At 31.2% G+C, this 19,747-nt stretch overlaps 1 protein-coding gene across 3 annotated transcripts; it reads left to right on the top strand.

The window, feature by feature from the left end:
- The first annotated feature begins 729 nt into the window (after positions 1–729).
- LOC100244530 (centromere protein C) lies at positions 730–10,907 on the top strand. Of its 3 annotated transcripts, XM_019222151.2 has the most exons (13): positions 730–978; positions 2,137–2,342; positions 2,445–2,533; positions 2,621–2,723; positions 2,832–3,001; positions 3,092–3,136; positions 3,298–4,778; positions 4,876–4,975; positions 7,024–7,109; positions 8,013–8,121; positions 8,208–8,315; positions 9,508–9,673; positions 10,614–10,907. In XM_019222151.2, exons 1-12 carry the CDS (start codon positions 823–825, stop codon positions 9,633–9,635), a joined length of 2,781 nt encoding a protein of 926 aa, XP_019077696.1. In that variant the 5' UTR covers positions 730–822; the 3' UTR covers positions 9,636–9,673; positions 10,614–10,907. The 3 variants fall into 3 exon arrangements, with proteins under 3 accessions (XP_019077696.1, XP_019077697.1, XP_010654918.1); XM_019222152.2 differs by lacking the exon at positions 10,614–10,907 and having other exon boundaries at positions 4,894–4,975; positions 9,508–9,826; XM_010656616.3 differs by lacking the exon at positions 10,614–10,907 and having other exon boundaries at positions 9,508–9,826.
- Positions 10,908–19,747: the final 8,840 nt, after the last annotated feature.

Below are 19,747 nucleotides of genomic sequence, written 5' to 3'. Positions count from 1 at the left end.
AGGGGTTAGATTTATAATTTTTGAATCATTTCATATCTTTTAATCTATTTACCTTTTTTTTTTACAAATAATTAAAAATCCTATCTTACAAGCTCTTTAAAAAAATATTTAATTAACAAAAATGAAATTAAAAATAAATAAATTATGTTTTTATTTATTATAAATGAAGCATGTTTAATGGTTCTAATTTTATTTTCTCTTCATAAAAAAAATTTGATAATATATAATAATGAGTAAAATAACAATTTTTTAATAATTATTTTAATAAATTTGCATTTTCTATTAATATTTTTATGATAATTTTTTTAAAAAAAGTGATAATGCTTCTCTTCCGTCACCTTTCAATTTGATTTATATTGATAGTGATTTTATAATTTTTTTGCATAAAAAATGTTTTGTTTTTAATTAAGTATTTGATAAAATTTTAAAAACATTTAAAATTTTTGAAAAATCACTTAATTTTCTTTCTAACAAAAAAATCAATTTACTTTAATATTTTTTTCTTAATATTTTATGGAAATCAAACATACAAACATATACCATTCCTAATTATTTTGTTTACATTAATTTATTTTCCCGTAAAAGGACCATTTTGCCCCCAAAACTCCATAAATTTCCCACTTTGCCAAACATGTGCTTTCCTTGGTTCTAACGGGGAATGGGGCAAAAAAAGAAAAAAAAAGCAAAGACAAATAACGGTAAAAAAATAAATCAAAAACTCCCGATCCTCATGGCCACTCCCGCTCACTCTCCCATTTCGAAATACGGAGTCTTTCCCAAGTCCAACTCTCTCCTAGGGTTTCAATCTCACTTCTTCAGACGATGGCGAACGACCGCCGAAGCTCCGATCTGGCGGATCCGCTTCTCGGCTACTTCGGCCTCTCTCTCTTCCCCCGCACATTTAGGGATTCCTCCACCGTTTCTAAGCCGTCCGGTCACGACAATATCGATTCCCTCCATTCTTACCTCAAGTCCATGGTATCTTCATCCCGTAGCTCCGTGTTAAAGGTTTTTAAGTTCAGAATTTCTTTGCGTTATGTTTGGTTTCAGAGAAAATCGACGGAAAGAGGAGAACGATGAAACTTTGATTTCTGTGTTTTATGCTGGTTTAGTGAAGGGCGGTTTTGTTTTCTTGTTTCAGAAATTTCGGTTATGTTTTGGCTTATTTTCTTAGGTGTTTTTTGGCATGTTGCTATTCTGTGCGCTGAGTTCCCTGTTGAGGGCATCTGATTCGATTTTCCTTCGCCATCTGTTTGGTTCCTCAGAAAATTGATGGAAAAAAGAGGAAATTGAAAATTTGGATTTAGTATTAAGTTGTTTTGCTTTGGTGGGGGCTATTGTTTTATCGATTCAGAATTTTAGATTCTACTCCTGGCTTTGCTTTTTTGGCATTATTTAGCATTTGCTTGGCTTCCTCAGTATTTTTCCGAGAAAGAAATGGAGGGTTGAAGTGTTTGCTTCTTGATATTTTGCCAGAAACCAAAGGAGCTTGGAAAAATCATGGTTATTGCAGTTCTATGATTTGAAAATTTCTCCATACGCCCATGGTTTTATCTAAAATTTAGCATGTATTGACTTATACGCTTGTTGTATTATTTAAAATGTAGCATGAAGCGAGTTGTTCTATATATTCATTTATTTCCTTGTTTTGTAAACTGTGAGCGTTAAGTTTATGTATACAATTTTTTTCCCAAAAAATTCTTCTTGGGTCATTTTGGTTGTGGAGAAAATGGAGGAAAATTAAATGGAATTAATTTTGAATTATAATGTTCCCAAATGGTTAGAATGGAGTTTTGGTGAAACGTGAAAAAACGCTACTTTCCTGCAGTTTCCAGCACTCCCAGTCTAACCAAACATGTCCATATTTTTGTTTCCATAGAATGAGAAACTCAATCCAATGCAATTGTAATAGATTTGGTTGAGAAGAGATTTAAAATGAACTAGTTTTCTCCACCTGCAGTTTTTCACTGGCCAAAAGAAGCATCCTTGAAAACTATTTGCTGAAGTAATTCATAGCATAAAATCAGAACATGTTAATCCTGGGTTCTCTTTCTCCTAAATTCCTAAACCAGCCTAATTACAAAGGAACCATAGAAGTTCATTTTTTTTTAATTAATTTTTTTTATCTTCTGTCAGGCATTAAGAAGTCCCACAAAGCTCCTAGAGCAGGCAAAGTCCATCTTAGATGGCGGTTCAGAACTATTGAATCCCAACTTCCCAAGCGATGTAGCATCAGAAGACAACTGTGGACCTATTTCTGAAAAGCTCAAGGAAAATCCCCCAGAGCGAAGGCCTGCCTTAGGCCGTAAACGGGCTCGGTTTTCTTTAAAGCCTGATTCAAGGTACAAGGAAGAGCATATGATGTCAATGTATACTTTGCTCCACAAACTTTTATCTTTGAGAAATAAATCGTAATGGAATTGTGTAATATCTTTATATGGCAGTCAGCCTACAATGGTTTTGGAACCAAGTTTGGACATCGATAAACTCCAAGACCCAGAGGAGTACTTCTTGGCCCATGAAAAGCTCGAAAGTAAGTCACCTTTTTCTAATCTTTCTAAATGGTGGGTGAATTACTTGTTGATGGCTATTTTCACTATGTCTTGCGATTGGTTTGTAGATGCCAAAAAGGAATTACAGAGACAGCGAGGTGGTGTTTTAATGGATTTAAATCAGTACAATCTATCTACTACTGCACGGCATCGTCGACCAGGAATTTTAGGGTATCATCAATATTTCTCAAGATTTATGATGTGATTATGCTTATTTCAGTCCATGAAATCCTTATCTTTGGTTGCTGTATAATATGACCTTAATATTTCCTATTCCAGGAGGTCTGTTAGTTATAAGCATCACTACTCATCATTAGTTTCTGATAATGATGAGAACTTGATGCCCTCTCCAGCAACAGTGGAACAGATGATTGTTAGTCCTTCTAATTATAGTTCACAAGTAGAAATGGTGGATCCAAATGTTGCTTTACAGGAAAGAGAGTTAACTGGTGAGTGAACACTATGGAATAAAAATGTTGAGTGCCACCAATTTCAGTCAATGTTGTCATGACCCTTTTTTTCCCTTTGTTCAAAAACAGAAACAGTAGATCCAAGTGTTGAATCACTGGAAAGAGAATTAACTGGTGAGTAAATACAATTGAATAAAAATGTTGACTGATATCAATCGTCAATTGTTGTTGTAACTTCTCTCTCTCTCTCTCTCTCTCTCTGCATATGCTTACCCTCCTCTCTATTCTATTATTGCTTTTATGCCTTCTAACAGCTATGGTTGCACTTTGAACAGTTTCTGTGACCCAGGCAGAGAACAAAGTAGATGAAATTTTGGATGAATTACTATCAGGTAATTGTGAAGATTTAGATGGGGATGGGGCACTCACTTTTTTGCAGGAGCGTTTGCAGATCAAACCCATTGATCTGGACAAATTATGCCTCCCTGAGTTGCATGATATCCAACGGAACGATTTCAAGTCTTCAGGAGGAAACTGGCTCAGGCATAGGGACTCTTTGTCAGATATAAAGTCTATGTTAGAAGGGCTAAGTAGTAAAACACCCATAAAGAAAGGGCAAGTGGTGGAAAGCTTTGTTCATACTTTGGCTTCACCGACGCCACCAAAGAGTCCTTTTGCCTCAATATGTCTATTAAAGAGGCACATTTTGCAGTCAAATCTAACAAGCGATCCATTTTCTGTTCTCAAGGTTAATCTATCACCAGCCAGGAATTCTTCTACTGTCAAATCTAGTGATAAACAATCCGATCAGATTGAGAATGGAAAGGAGCTTAGCTTTTCTGCAAAGTTGAAATCAGTAATACTTGAAGGAGATGATATTGCTGTTGCAAACAAGAGTTCACATGAGGTGGTACATGTGATAACAGGAGATTCAACTCCTCCATTTGAGAAAACTGTGAATAACGACTCGAGAAGACTTGGTGTTGGAATCAATAGTGGGTTGAGTGGATCTCATGCTGACTTGGATGGTAACATTAGAAACAATAATGTGGATGATTTAAGGAGGCTGGATGCTGACACTGATGTTCAAATAAATAGAACAAATGAATTGGAGGATAATTCTTCTACTGTCAAATCTAGTGATAAACAATCCGATCAGATTGAGAATGGAAAGAAGCTTAGCTTTTCTGCAAAGTTGAAATCAGTAATACTTGAAGGAGATGATATTGCTGTTGCAAACAAGAGTTCACATGAGGTGGTACATGTGATAACAGGAGATTCAACTCCTCCATCTGAGAAAGCTGTGAATAACGACTCGAGAAGACTTGGTGTTGGAATCAACAGTGGGTTGAGTGGATCTCATGCTAACTTGGATGGTAACATTAGAAGCAATAATGTGGATGATTTAAGGAGGCTGGATGCTGACACTGATGTTCAAATAAATAGAACAAATGAATTGGAGGATAATTCTTCTACTGTCAAATCTAGTGATAAACAATCCGATCAGATTGAGAATGGAAAGGAGCTTAGCTTTTCTGCAAAGTTGAAATCAGTACTACTTGAAGGAGATGATATTGCTGTTGCAAACAAGAGTTCACATGAGGTGGTACATGTGATAACAGGAGATTCAACTCCTCCATCTGAGAAAGCTGTGAATAACGACTCGAGAAGACTTGGTGTTGGAATCAACAGTGGGTTGAGTGGATCTCATGCTGACTTGGATGGTAACATTAGAAACAATAATGTGGATGATTTAAGGAGGCTGGATGCTGACACTGATGTTCAAATAAATAGAACAAATGAATTGGAGGACAAGGTGAGTCTCCTTTAGATATGTTGATCTTTAATCATTTACTAGGTTGTAGAAAGTAGTGATTTTGAATCCTAGGTTGTGGTATTTGTGAATGATACAGGTTGGAGATATGTTGCAGGAAGCAGAACCGTGTGCACACCCAGATCAGAATATTGAAGATTCAACTTTGGAGAAGTTGAACAGCAGTGACAGTCAAGGGGGTATGGTTGTTTTTCTCTGCTTGGACTTTAAGAAACTTTTCCATATATAATCTTTATATACTATTACCTGGAGCCAAAAGGCTGAGGAATTAGTTGGTGTGTGTTAGTTGAGCCCATTTAATGTCTATTTGGTGTTGTTTGGTCATTATTGGGTTCCCAAACACATTTCATGGGTTTTGAAGATGATTTTCTCTGGTGACAGCCTTAATTTCTATTTTGGCCTGCCACTTTGTGCTTTCATTAACGAGATCTGAATTGCCTCTGCAACAGAGTCGGGTACTAATATCATAATGCAGAATCAAAATAGGATTTGCTGTGGGGGATTGGACTCATGTGATATAATCCAAAATTGCCTGAATACCTTCTGGAAGACTGTTAATGTTGTGACTGATGGATGATGAAAAATTGCTTTAAATTATGTTTAGTGTCACTCATAACAGAAATTTGCTTTCTTCAGAGGTTATGGGTGTTGTTAAAGATATGCATTAGTGAATTTTGTAAATGGTAATGATTGAGATTGTATAAAAAACTACCTGTGGTTTTGCATGAATACTGAATACCTCAAGATTTCTTCGCTTAGATAGTCCCCATAGTTTTAAATAACCCTTGAATATTAATTAAGTTTCCAGTATTACTTCTCCCCTTATGTTTGTGGGTTTTCACAACAGTGTCCGGAGGGAAGGTATTAAATAACATGGACATGAAAAAGTGTTTATATGGGGAGAAACAAAGTTGATGTGGGACAATTATTCATTCATATTCAGCCATCTCTTTGGGACTTAGTTGACTGCAAAAAAAATAAAAAAATGATAAAGTATTCCATTGAAGAATAAACTTTAAAATTCATTTATGTAGTAATTAAAATTTTTCTTAATCATTTTCAAATCCAAATAATATTATTTTTATTTATTTTAAGTTTTGAGTTGACAAAATATGAATTAATAGTTGTACCACATCAATATGCTAATGTGGTGCCATGGAGGTATTGGATTCTTTCTTTTAGATGGGAGTTGTACACGTTATGTCAGAAATTTGTGGGCTACCATTAGAATTTTTGCAAAGCTACTGGAGTCCTGCTATTAATTAAACCATGCTTGTACCATCAAAATGTTGAAATAATAATCAAAGCAATGTTCTTATTCACTTGGTGTTTTAGTTTAGGGACAAAATCTTCAATCATCATCATCAGCATTGCCACGGCCATCAATAGTCTTTCCTGGTGTCAGCTACATAATGTTTTATGATTTTACTGCAATAAGATCATTTCCTTGCTCTGCTTTCCTACATTCCTATTTTTGTTATTTTATTATTTTTTTGCAGTATTTTTTATCTGTTAGACATAGCGAACAATTTTAATCATTGTCCCAACATTGTATCACATATCTGGGCTACTTCTTGGCTGCCATTTAGTATTTTCACTTGTGCCATTTAGTATCCTCCATTGTCTATGCCTTCTTTTTTTTGGTAGTGTTCTAAACATTGATTCTAGATTTGCCCTTTACACCATTCCTTATTGGAGCTACATGTTTGCTGCTATAGACTGATTTATGATCATAAATCATAATTCCTGTGCTCACTTATGTCATTCAATGCCCTCTTATTGTTTTTAGTATTCTTTCAAAGCCTTGGCTTTTAGGTTCCTTTTCATGCCTTTCCCCAATGCTCTGATTTTCCATCTAATGTTATTGTGAGTAACTTTCCCTAGTTTCTAATTTATCAAATGGTTATTGGTTCTGCACCAATTTTCCATCTACATATGGCACCAATCTGACTAATTTAACCAATTGGAGGGATGGAGCCTAGTTTTACATTCTCAAAAGAATTCTCATGGAACTGTCTATAATATCCCTGGACTTCTTAAAATTCTCATGTTTCAAGAGCTTTTCTCCCTTGGTTTATATACTTTAATTATTCTTATGAAATTTCACGAATCATATCAATTTTTTTCCTTTTCTGAGTGTATTAGATTGTTTTTATTTCATCTTCAATTTTCTTGGGATGGTCTTAATTTGTAGTTTGTTCTGTGTATTTCTTATTTTCTATGACAGATCAACCAACTCCTGCTGTAGTTGAAGCCCATGACATGGATGGACCCTCCAAAACTGGAGACGATGATCTAGAACAGTGTACTGAGGTTAGTCACCTCCTTTCCTGAATTTAATTTTGGAGTTGGTGTGTATCATTCAAGAGTCCTTAAGCACCTTTACAGTTTATGTACTTAGTGGCACTGGATTTACATTGATGATGCATCATCAATTCTTTTTGTTGTTTATGAGTTTGTTTTCCATTTTTCCCCTTTTCTAAATCTTGTACATACTTTGTTTTGGTCATATTATACTAATATGAATGTCATGGGTTAATGGAATTAGTAGGCACTGATATTCTAACTAATCCATGGATTTAAATGTCAGTGAAAGCTTGGTGTGAAATGCAATAGCATTCCTCTGTTGAAAGCTAATGATTAACCAAACACACAGTCTGATATTGATGTTTTTTGGATTTTTGATGATGAATCTAAACAGACTAAACTTTGCTTTTCTATTTTGCAAAATGGAATAAAAACAGGCATAAGTTTTTTACGTTAGCTTTAGGGGAAGTGGGGTGAACAATGTATTCTGGAGGAATGAGATAAAAAAATGATTATTTTTATATTTGTCATCTCCCTGGTGGAAGAATATATTTATGGAGTTTGATATTGATTGCTATGTCTTCCTCCATTCATTCCGCACCCACAAGCACCTGCGCAGGCGTCTGGAAGTGAAGCACATTTTGGACCTAAATTATTAAATGATGTGCTCAGTTCCGTTTGTTGTCAAATGTTGAACTGATTGCTTTTTGAAAGAAAAGGAGATTAATGTCAGTGGAAGATATTGCAAGGATCTTTGTTACTTTCCAAATGACGGGCTTGTTAACCTGTGTGTTTATTTTCTAGAATTTATACAGTTATTAGGAATGCATGAACTGATTCATGCCCTCTCTGGTGATGAGTGCCAGATGTTCTGACAGCATTTTGCTTTTGGTTTTTCTTATGCTACAGAAAATTCTGGAACCTTCTGGTGAATCACTGAATAAGAGAAGCAAAGCAAAAACACCTCCTCGCCGAGAACGCAAAAGAAAAGAAATTTCTGGGAGGCAAAGTCTTGCAGGTTTTTATTCATGCATCCAATTTGATGTGCTTTATTGTAATTTTTGGATATTCTGTTGGGATCATTGAACTTACGTTGTCCTCCAGGGGCTGGAACATTGTGGAGTTCTGGGGTGAGGCGAAGCACCAGAATCAAAATGAGACCCTTGGAGTATTGGAAAGGCGAAAGGTTTTTGTACGGACGCGTACATAAGAGTGAGCACTTCCCTTCTTTGAATTATTCTAAATTAAGAATTTGTAAACAAAATAAAATATGGTTTTTGTTTTTCTTGGAGTATGATGCTCATGTCTTATATATTTCTTTATGCATAGTATGTATTCAACATGAGTGACAAGGATACGCTAAAATGGGAAATCATGGACACATCCATATATTTTTACAGACTAGATGCATGCATCTATTACAAGGGTTGTAAAACACCAACATTCCCTTGTAAAGCATGCAATCTTAAGAGAAGTTTATGAGGTTCGACACATAACCATGCTCTTGTAACACGTGATCATAAGAGATGAGAAGAAGTTGAGAAAAACCTAGTGACGTTATGTCTAATGCCCTAATAAGGTGTGTAATTTGATTATAAGAGAGGAGTTGAGAGAAACTTAAGTATACTTTCTGGGGTGCCCACTATTTTTATTTATTCTTTTATCCCATTATTTTACTTACTTTTACTATAAGGGTAAGGAATAGTTACTTGCATCATTTGATGTCTCAGAAAGGAGATATGATACCAAGGATAGAAACTGACCTCTAATAATAGCACTAGATTTTTATGAATAATTATATTATACATAGAAAATATATAAACCTGTATTAGTTTATCTAAATTTCTATGCTAACAATTGTATAACTTGGAAGAAGTTCAGGTATTTACAAATTGTCTAGAGCACATATAGTCTCTTTTGATATATTCTTCAAAATTATAGATTTTGCATCTTGAAGTAAAATAACGCATCTACTGTGTAGACAATATGTGGAATGTGTTTGAGGTTATGTTAACATTGTTGCACTGTTAATATATATATGACATTTGCCTATCAAAAGAAAAGAAATGAGCGATCTTAATGTTGTTGACACATCTGAGAAAGTGTCCAATGGAGTATTGAAGGATGGTAATGTCCAACAAGTACAATGCCTTGTTTTGAGAGTGTTTGTGCTACATGGCTAATTGCTTATTACAACTATTGGGATCTATATGCTCTGGAAAGTGTGTATAATTTTCTTACCCTAGAAGGATAACTCATAACCAGCTAGTTGTATGTGCAAGAAAAGACATTTTTATTTCTTTAAGCCCATCTTGTTAAATTTAATTATTTTAGTCAGTGAAAACCATGAATGACATGTCTTCATGTGATCAATTACAATGAACTAGATTTTATCTTGTTGCAGGCTTGACATCAGTAATTGGGGTAAAGTATGTGTCTCCAGCTAAGGGTGATGGAAAACCCACTATCAAAGTGAAGTCTTACGTCTCTGATGAATATAAGGAGCTTGTTGACCTAGCAGCTTTACATTGAGATCACCTTGTTTCGTGTGAACATGATTAGATACACTTGTGAGTCTTCTTGGTTGCTACATTTCCAAATACCTGTTTACTTTGCATCTAATAGTGGAAAGAAGGCACACCTCGTGAGTCATGACTAGTTGTTAATTAGTATCTGTCTGAATCTCTGATATAATGATCAATATATGGAAGGTGGTTTTGGAATTGAAGTTGCAATGTTTATTTATATAGGACGTTTTGTTTTTGCATCCCTTCCCCACTAGCTAATAGTTTTTTTGATCAGATACTCCACTAGCTAATATTTGTGATGGAGAAAACACATTACTGATAATCCTGAATCTTGGTGAACAGGGGGGGGGGGGGGTTGCTCACTTCTTTGATATGAGTAGGCTAGATAAGATATTTCTTATATACACTTGAAGAATACTTGTGCCCATGTAAAGGATGTTTCTTCTCATTTAATTTCAATATGCCTAAAAACATTCATCTTTTCCCCTTGGTTGTTTGCTTAGTTGAAGTGTAGTCAATTCATGGGGCATATCTGCATTTCCTGATGCCACCAAGTGTCTCATTGTCTCAAAATGTACCTTATGATCTGTTACTTCGATTCTTGTTTGCCAAATGCAAATGATTATTGGACTTGCATTTATGATGCCATCACTATATGTAACCCCAAAAATTATTTTTGGTCCACTGGAGATGATGCGTCACGACACACTGATAAAAAACTTCCAAGGTTAGTTGTGTATGGTTGGCCGAACTAAGATTCCAGCAAACCTCATCAATTTTTTTTTAATATGGATATCAAACGTTTTGCTTACTTGTTTTTGGTCAAATGATTATTTTATGCTAACCCAGGTTGCAGCCATGGTGAAAACGCAGCCTGTTTAGTTCAAGTCATCTGAGTTTGGATTGAGTGACTGTGACCTCATTGCATCTTGTTTCGATTTTGATGTCAAAGCGATAACCTCGTGCCCTTTCTTGTCTGCAGAGGGTCATAGAAAAGTTGAAACAGGGCAAAAATGTTGATTTGATATTCTACTCTATTAGGGTTCATCAGGTCCTACTACAATATCCGAAAGTACTATGGTTGGTCACTATTGAAAAAGTCGCAACCAATCAGGTAATACCATACATATACCTTTGGGTCTCATGACCTATACTTGAATCCAATTTGTTTGTATCCTGTTCAATCGTTTCGGTTTTAGTATCAATTTCGTATCTTAGGTGGCGTTTGTTTTTTTACTTAATTCTAAATAAAACTTTAATGCTTAATAGTGTTAAATATTAGGTTGTTTGTTTTTTTAATATTTTATTTTTATTAGATATTAAAAAGTAAAGAAAAATATGTTATTTTTTCTATTTAGAAAAAGTTACATATTTTGACTTTTTCTATTTAGTAAAAAATTTATTATAAGTCATGAAAAGTAAAAAAACAAACAACGTAAATTCTGAAAACAAATTGTTTTCAGTAAAAAGGCAAAAAAACGTATACCATCTTAGTATTTTTAAGGCTTAAAATCAAATTTGAAATATAGGGCGAGATTTATGATGTTCCCATTTTTCTTGCATATGGTGTTGCCACTCACATGGTCACACAAGAATTCAGGGATCATCCATAGAATAGAGCTTTGCTACATTCAATGTCTCCTCTTGAAGTCGCTTTCCATTTCATTTTCTTCATCAACAATGGGTCAAAGGCGCATTCCATGCCTCGCAAGGAAATTTTTTGTTCCTTCTGTTTGTAGTGTTAGTCATCCAATAGCTATGGGCTCACGCCAACATTCATTTGAATATTTGAATTTTGAATGTCACTTCAAGTTCTCTAACATATGGTTTGAAAAAATCATCATTGACCATAAATTAGGTTGGGATGGGCTCAATACAGTGACATGCATTTATTGAAAGGTAAAAAACTATCCCAAAAGGGATCTTAGGACGGGCGAGCCGAAGTAGGTTCAGTGGGGCATATGTCCCCTTGAGTTTTAAAAGTGAAAAGCACCTTCATTGATTAGGAACAACCACCCCCTCCCACCCCCACGGGCTCTTCTGTTCTAATTTTAAGATTTTTATTTTTTTTAAATTTGAGATCTAAATAAATAATTAAAATATTTTATTTTTATAAAATTTATTCTTATTTAATTATTCACATTATGAGATTAATGTCGCTTAAATAATAAAATTTACTAATTAGACCAATTTTATTAAATTAATTACCTCACTAAATGTATAAAATAATAATTTTTTTTGAAATCCTTAAGAGTTCAAAGAAATATAAAGTAATAATTGATGAAGTAAGAAAAATGACAAAAAAAAAGGTCATAATATAATAATAAGTAACTTTTATAACTTCTATTTTTCTCAATTTAACTTTTATTTAGGTGGTGTTTGTTTTTTTGGTTTTTTACTGAAAACCATTTAGTTTTAGAATTTAAGTTGTTTGTTTTTTTACTTTTTCACAACTTATTATAAACTTTTTACTAAATAGAAAAAACCAAAATATGTGGCTTTTTCTAAATAGAAAAAATAACACAATGATTTTTTTTACTTTTTAATACTTAATAGAAATAAAATACTACAAAAATAAACAACCTAATATTTAATACAATTAAGTATTAAGGTTCTATTTAGAATTAAGTAAAAAAACAAACAACACCTTAGACTTAGAATTATTTTATACTTAAAATCTCTTTATTTTTTAGGGCATTAAGTTTTGTCACTCAGTCTTCTCCTTTTACGAGTCTCTTTATTTTCTATAATTAATAATCTTCTTTCTTTTTAGATTATTTTAAGCTCATAATAGTATCTAAATTAATAAATATTCACATACCGATAAATTAATAACCCGTTTCAAGGGTATTATTTTTTTAGGGGTTTTATAGTACATTATATTCCATAATTTTGTTACTACTTTGGATTACTTATCAATAATAAAATTAAGACTCTGATCAAACATGTTAGCCATTTCCAAACATGTCAACCATGTCCAAGCATGCTGACTGAGTAGCATGAACATCCAAACACCTCCAAACTACTTCAAGCATGTCTAAGCACCTTAAAAGTTGGTTAAAAATCCTCCAAATGAAATAATTATTAGGAAGTTTTACAATACACAACAATTCTCAACTCGTTGACATTGTTTATAATAAGCTATAGGATTCCTCATATATAGATACCAGTTGATCGTCTAGGTCAATTGGTTGAGGTAGACTTTCAATCTTTCAACCTTATTTTGTTGGTAGCCATCGGTTCAGTTGGGAAGCTCAATTGGTCAAGCTATTGATTGAATGTTCAAGTCAATTGCTTGAGCTCTGCAGGCTCCAACAAGGCAACAACTACTTGCAATCCCTCCATGCCACCCATGCTAGTGGCATGGCTGATTGCTTAGGTCAACTTATCCATGTAAGTTGTATCTAAATGGCCTATTTTCTAGTGTGTCTTATATATAAATATTTTAAACTTCATTTATAAAAAAGAAAACAACTTGAACTTATCGTTCATCTATCTTAAAAACTAACACATTACTTTCTGAGTGGAAATTGAACCAAAACTTGCATAACTTAGTGCACCTTTCAATCATAGCTTCACTTTATATTTGTCTGAACCAAATCGGTGTTTGGATCTTATTGTCTATGTACTCTTCATTAGTAAGCTTGTAAGAAAGTTTAAGAGCGAAACATTTCTTTAGTAGAAAATTGTAGAAAAACCTTTAAAATCTAGAATCCAAATGTAAGGGTAATTAAGGTCTGGTTGAAACATTAGAAAATTAGACGAGTTGTGACTTGGTTTTGAAACTTGAGGAGAATGGACATGAACCAACATTGCGTTAAACAACTATACAACTCTCTCTGTATCTCCGTTCCGATCTTTCATCTACTTTGTCGTTTATATGATTAGTTATTAAAATTGGTTAAAATTAATCAAACACTTAATATACCCTTCCCCGTGGGTGTATATCTAACAAGATTAGTGTACACTTAGAGAATGTTTCTGAGCTATCCCAACACCCTTAGGGATTAGAGTCGGTGCTCTAGTTGATTTATTAGTGTTGCCTCTCGGTCGAATAAACTAACAAGTAGTTGCATCATTATTTATAGTGGGTGCTACCAAATTCATAAACAATAAGATCCATTATAGATGTAGGACAGATAAGAATGAATACATTCTTGATTATTATTATTATTTTGTTAATTAGTGTTGCCTATCTGCGGAATCTTGCACATGGGGTGGAGGGTGGTTGTATAATTGAAGCTCCAATCTTTAATCATATGGTGGTTTTCTCACCTACCAAACATTTATGAAAGTTTCATGAAAGTTTAATCATTGTATGGTTGGCCAAACACACCAACTTTTTCTTGGATATGGATTTTTTATTAATAAAATATTTGTAAAAATTATGGTTATATATATATATATCCTATTTTTTATTTTTTAAAATAAAAATTCTTATACAAAATACAAAAACTCTTATATATATATATAAAATATTATGTAATTAAAAACTTTTTTGAAAATTTTGAAAAATAATTTTAATTATAGTATTTGTGGATTTGTTTGACAACTGTTTTCGAGAATAGTTTTCTATTTTTTAAAACGAAAAAACTATGACCTATTTTTTTTTTCTTAAGAATAGAAAATAAAGCGTTTTCAAATAACATATTTTAACTGTTTTATATCGTTTTCACTTGGTTTTTTAATGTTGCTTTAAAAAATAATTATACAAACATATATAATGATTAAAAATAAAACATTAAATATAAAAATTATTTTTAAAATATATGTAAAAATATTGACAACAGATAAAAAACATTTTACGTTTTCAAATAATAAGGAATATTTTCAAAAACTGTTTTCGAAAACAATTATTAAACAAACCCTATATTTTTTCATTAGAAAATTCCTATTAAATGTTTAATAATTTAATTTTTTTCTTTTAATTTTATTTTATAGACAACAAACTAGGAGAAAAATTCTATTATTTTATTTATTTTCTTTCTCCAAACCTTCAATCAATCAAACACATGTTAGGGCGACATTCTTTGATTTTTTCCAATTTTCCTGCTCTCTGTGGTGTCTGAACTTGTCTTTGATCATCCATGGAATATAGCTTTGAGTTTCCTTTTCTTGTGGAACAAGAACACCGCTGCATGTCATGCCTTCTGAAAACTTTTTGTTCTTTTTTGATATGCTTTTGAGTGATCTGATAATAAAGCTAAGAGCTTACGCCAACTTTGTGTTGAATATTTGAATTTTTGATGCATAATTTTTAAATAATCTGATTAGGGTTTGGAAATTGATAATTCTCAGTTAGAACCCTTTGAATGAGCAAAACCCATGTTTGACCATGAAAGTATGAAGGTCAAAGCACCATGAATGGGAGAAGAAGTAATAATTCTCAAAGTAGAGAAAACACTATTTTTGCTTTCTAGAACACTAATTTTCAAAAATAAAATTGAACTCAGATCAATATTGGTCATGTTCTGGAAGCACAAATTCTAGAAGTTCAGCATTCCAAATGAATGGGAATGTAATTATTCCCTCAAATTTTTAATATCACCTTCACACTCAGGGAATCCACCATTTTCTAGAAAAGGCCAAAAAAATAAAAAATAAAAAAATAAAAATCTTAGACAGGGTCTAGAAAACATTCTAGAACAAAATTTGATTTTGAAAGTTCTAAATTTTAATCACATAGGTTAGAAGCACAAGCTCATTGATGTAATGATGTGTTTACTTTCAATTACTATTAGCTTCTGCTATTAAGCTGTAAAAGAATAGAAAAATAAAAACATTTTTAATTTTTCTTTTTGGGTTTTTTTTTCCTTTGTATAGATTGACAAACCTTACACTATAAACACACAAGACCTAAATCTTTTAGGCAATTCAATTTAATATTTCAATTCAGTTAACCATATGATATAAATACCGATATATAATTTTATAAAATTTTCTCTAATTTAAATAAAATGGAATAGTGCGTTTACGAGTCTTTCTACTTAAAGTTCTTTTAGTTGAAATGTTTTATTCAGAAGTGTTTGTTAGAGAATCATTTATCAAGTGCTTATTTAAAAATTAGGTATAAATGATTTTTTTAACTTTTTAAAAGTAGTTTCTAAATTTTGTCAAATATTTGAATTTTTTTTTTTTCAAAAAACTTCTTTATACTAAAAGTGTTTGCAAAGTGGATTATAATTGATTTGATTATATTCACTAATATATGTTGAATTTAACTTATGCTAAATGGACTGAGAAATCAAAAATCAACTATCAACAATCAAATGCTTACAATAGAATTCAAAGAAAAACTATGGTTAGTTGTTTAAGCAAAATAAATAAAATCTATTTTGAAAAATTAGAAGTCCCTTCTTATCATTTTAGAACTCTAAAACAATTCTTACTGGCCTTTAGCCTATCAATTTTATATTCTTTCGAATTCCATCTCGAAAAAAGCTTCTTACTAGCCTATTCCCTCATACAAGTTATTGAGTGGGTTTGGTAGTGTTTTTAGGAAATGTTTTTAACATTTTTAATATTCAAAAAATAAAAATTTTCAAATTATTAGAAAGAGTATAAACACTTTCTAAAATCATTACGAAACGTAATTGTAATGTTGTTTTATTATTAATATATCACAAATAGAACTTCGTATTTTATTTTTTACTTCCATACAATCCTCCGTGATAAAGAACCAACATGAATAGCTGAGTTGGCATTTGAATTTGATTTTCTTTGTCAATACAAGATAATGACCAAATTTGAATTTGTCAAACATTGGAATTGAATTCCAACCTTAACCTTTGTCTTTACAATACTTATCAATATAACCCGACAACTGTTATCTAGACAAGGATTATTTATATATATTCTTTGATGTTAATTGAGATAACGACTTGATCTTGTTCCAAATCACTTAGTTGAATTTGGGTGCAATTCAAAATTAGAAAATCTAAATTTTCAATGAAAATATTGTTTGAAGAAGACTCGATCGAGATAAATCCAACGATTAGATAATGTTATCATTCTGAAAGAATATCACCTTACGATTATTAATTGTCATCTTTTTATGGACTTCAATTTTCTATTCTCCAATGAGAGGAATGGCGTCTTAGAAGGTTTATCCCTTCCTTAAATTGGTACAAACACACGCATTTGACCTCTATGAGTTATATATTATATGTAATAACTAAATTGATTGAAATTGTAGGTTTTATCACTAATCATATAAAAATTTAATTATTAAACATACTTCTCATTTTTAATTCAAAGAATTAGTAAAAACCTTTATTTTGAGGCACCTTGATAACCGTGTCAAGAAATATAAATTTGAAAACCATTCTAAGGAATTTCACACTTGCCTTGATCTTTTGGAAACACCATTACACTCAAAGACATTTTAGGGATCTTCACACTTGCCTTTATCTTTTGGAAACCCCATTACACTCCATTATTGAGACCATTGACTTTGGAATGATTGGTTTTTAAATATTTTTTAAAGTTGGATTGAGAGGTAACGTCACGTAGGTGCGCTAAGTTTTGACAAATGTGGGCTTACATTATTAGCACTTTCCCACTAAAGAGGCAAAGTCTTAGCAGAACAAAACATAATTTGCTATAACCTTTTTTTTTTTTTTTTTTTGAAAATTTAATTTTATTTCAAAGTTCAAGTGGAAATAAAAATTATCATTTTCTAATTTTCATTTTAAACCCTAAAATCTAAATTCTAAACCCGAAAAGTTTTTTTTTCATTAAAAAAAAAAATTTGGAGTCAAAATGAATGAGAAAATGGGGTGAAGGAAAAATCAATTAATGTGAATGCAAAAATTGAAAATTTCAAATACACATACTTGTGTTATTGCTAATGTCATTGTCAAGCATATTGATTGGACCCATTCATGCATGCTTTTGGCAAAATCCAATCCAATAATTTAAAACACCTCATCACATCCCCATCCAAATCTACATTTATTGAGTATTTAATTTATTTATTTTTTTAAAATTTTTGTAGGAGAATTCCCACAACCCATTTATCCAACATGAATAAAATAAATAAATAAATAAATATAAAAGAAAAAACATCAATTACCCTTGAATCCACCATAAGAAAAAGATTTAAGATCATTAGATATATTATATTTTATTATTTTTATTAATTCTTTTTAAATCATATGTGTTTTGAGGGTGTTAAGACAAGTAATTTCTGTCTTTATCTTAATTTTTTGAAAAATCTTTTTGAAGAAAATAAGATTTTATTTTATTTTATCAATCCAAGATATTTTAGTAATAAAATAAGACTTATCGTTGGACAGCTCAAATGGGCGTGTGAAAGATGGATTAGTATGGAAAAACATTTCATCAATCATTACACTTTATCTTTATCCCTAGATGACTTTAGACTATTTTGTTTTAATTAATTAATTTTATCACCTTAATTTCAATTTCAATTTTAGCTTTATTTGATGTGTGGGGCTGATTTGGATATGCTTTTGCTTTTACTCATTTTTAAAATATAAAGCATAAAGATTTTTTCTTGGTTATGTTTTTAGCTTTTTTAAATATAAAATATATTTTGATAATTTTAATTTAATTTTTATTTTAAAAAACTATAAATTATAATAATGCTTGCAAAACCCATCCCAAAACGCCACTCTTTTTTCTCACTATCAAGCTTATATTTATTTGAATCATATGAATATTTATTGGCATCAATTGGTACAGAAATTAATTTGATTTGTCCAAATTCATGGCACTAAAATTCAAAGGAAAAGTCATGAATAAAGTAGAATCAAGTTGGGTCAATGGCCTAATGGATTGTCGAGTGGGCATTAGCATAATTTTAGGATGTTTTTTGGGCCTTTTCCCGTGAGTTTAGGGTCTTATTTGGCCAGACTTCTATGAAGATAAAGGTTCATTTTTTAACTACAATAAGAGTTTCAATGGTGGGTTTATTTATTTATTTATTTAAATTTACTATTTTTGTTAAAAAAATTTATGATTATTACTATTTCTTTTTTTTAAAAAAAACTTAATATAGAAGTTAGAAAAACATTAGTGTGAAAACTTTATTTTAAATCTTCTATATAAAGATTAAATAATTTAACACAGATAAAATTTTAACTAATTTTAATGATATTTAATTTTCTTCAGAATTTTCCATCATTAAAAAAAAAAACTATTTTTCATCCTTTTTCCCCTTGAAATTTTCAAGAATTACACCTAACCTTTGTATTTAGATTTTATTTAAAAAAATAAAAATAAATAAAACTTGACTAATTAGTGTGATGTCTTAATTAACATTAATATTTAGTTTTAACCTTTGTGTATTTTTGTATTGAAATTGAATTTACTCTCAATGTTTCTAGGATGCAAACTTTATATTCATACTATTTGGTATTAATTAGGACGAATGAACTTAATTTTGCCCAACTTGAAGGTGGATTCTAAGAAAAGTCTTTCCCCAAATTAGACTCAAAGGTTAGGTCAAAGTCAATTTGTGCCCCAACGGGTGGCTCAAGTGTTGGGTACTCCATAATTCCAAGCTGAAGGACCACCCTCACAATTTTCAACATCAAGCATCTCCAATTTTCCACACTTACCTTGAATTCAAGGCTCTTTCTATTAATTGGGATAGCAAGCATAGGGACCTACTAAAATTTATCTCAAAAAATAAAAAATAAAAAATTAGTTGCGTAGTGCAATAATTTTTGTATTAACTATTATATATTTGGTTTCAGAAAAGTATTCAAGAAATAAAAATATATGGAGAAAAATAATTTTATCATATTTGACTTCATTGTGAAAAAAAGAAATAAGAAAAGTAAAATATAATTAAGATTAGTAAAAAAAATTTACGTTTTCAAATTATTTAATCTTTATGTAAAAGAATTAAAATAAATGAAACCAGTTTAAAAACAAAAAGTATGGTATTTTTGAATGATATATTTTAATTGTTTTAAATTATTTTCACTCATTTTTTAAGGATTGTTTTAAAAATTAATGAATCAAATATGAAAAATAATTAAAAATAAAGCGCCTACATATCAAATTTCAAAAAAGTACTAAAGAAATAGAAAAGATTTATATATTATTTTTCATATTTGGTTTTACTATAAAAAATAATTAAGAAAG

The sequence above is a fragment of the Vitis vinifera genome, chromosome 9 (assembly GCF_030704535.1).
Source record: "Vitis vinifera cultivar Pinot Noir 40024 chromosome 9, ASM3070453v1".
Taxonomy (NCBI): domain Eukaryota; kingdom Viridiplantae; phylum Streptophyta; class Magnoliopsida; order Vitales; family Vitaceae; genus Vitis; species Vitis vinifera.
This window is presented reverse-complemented; position numbering and strand designations above follow the sequence as displayed.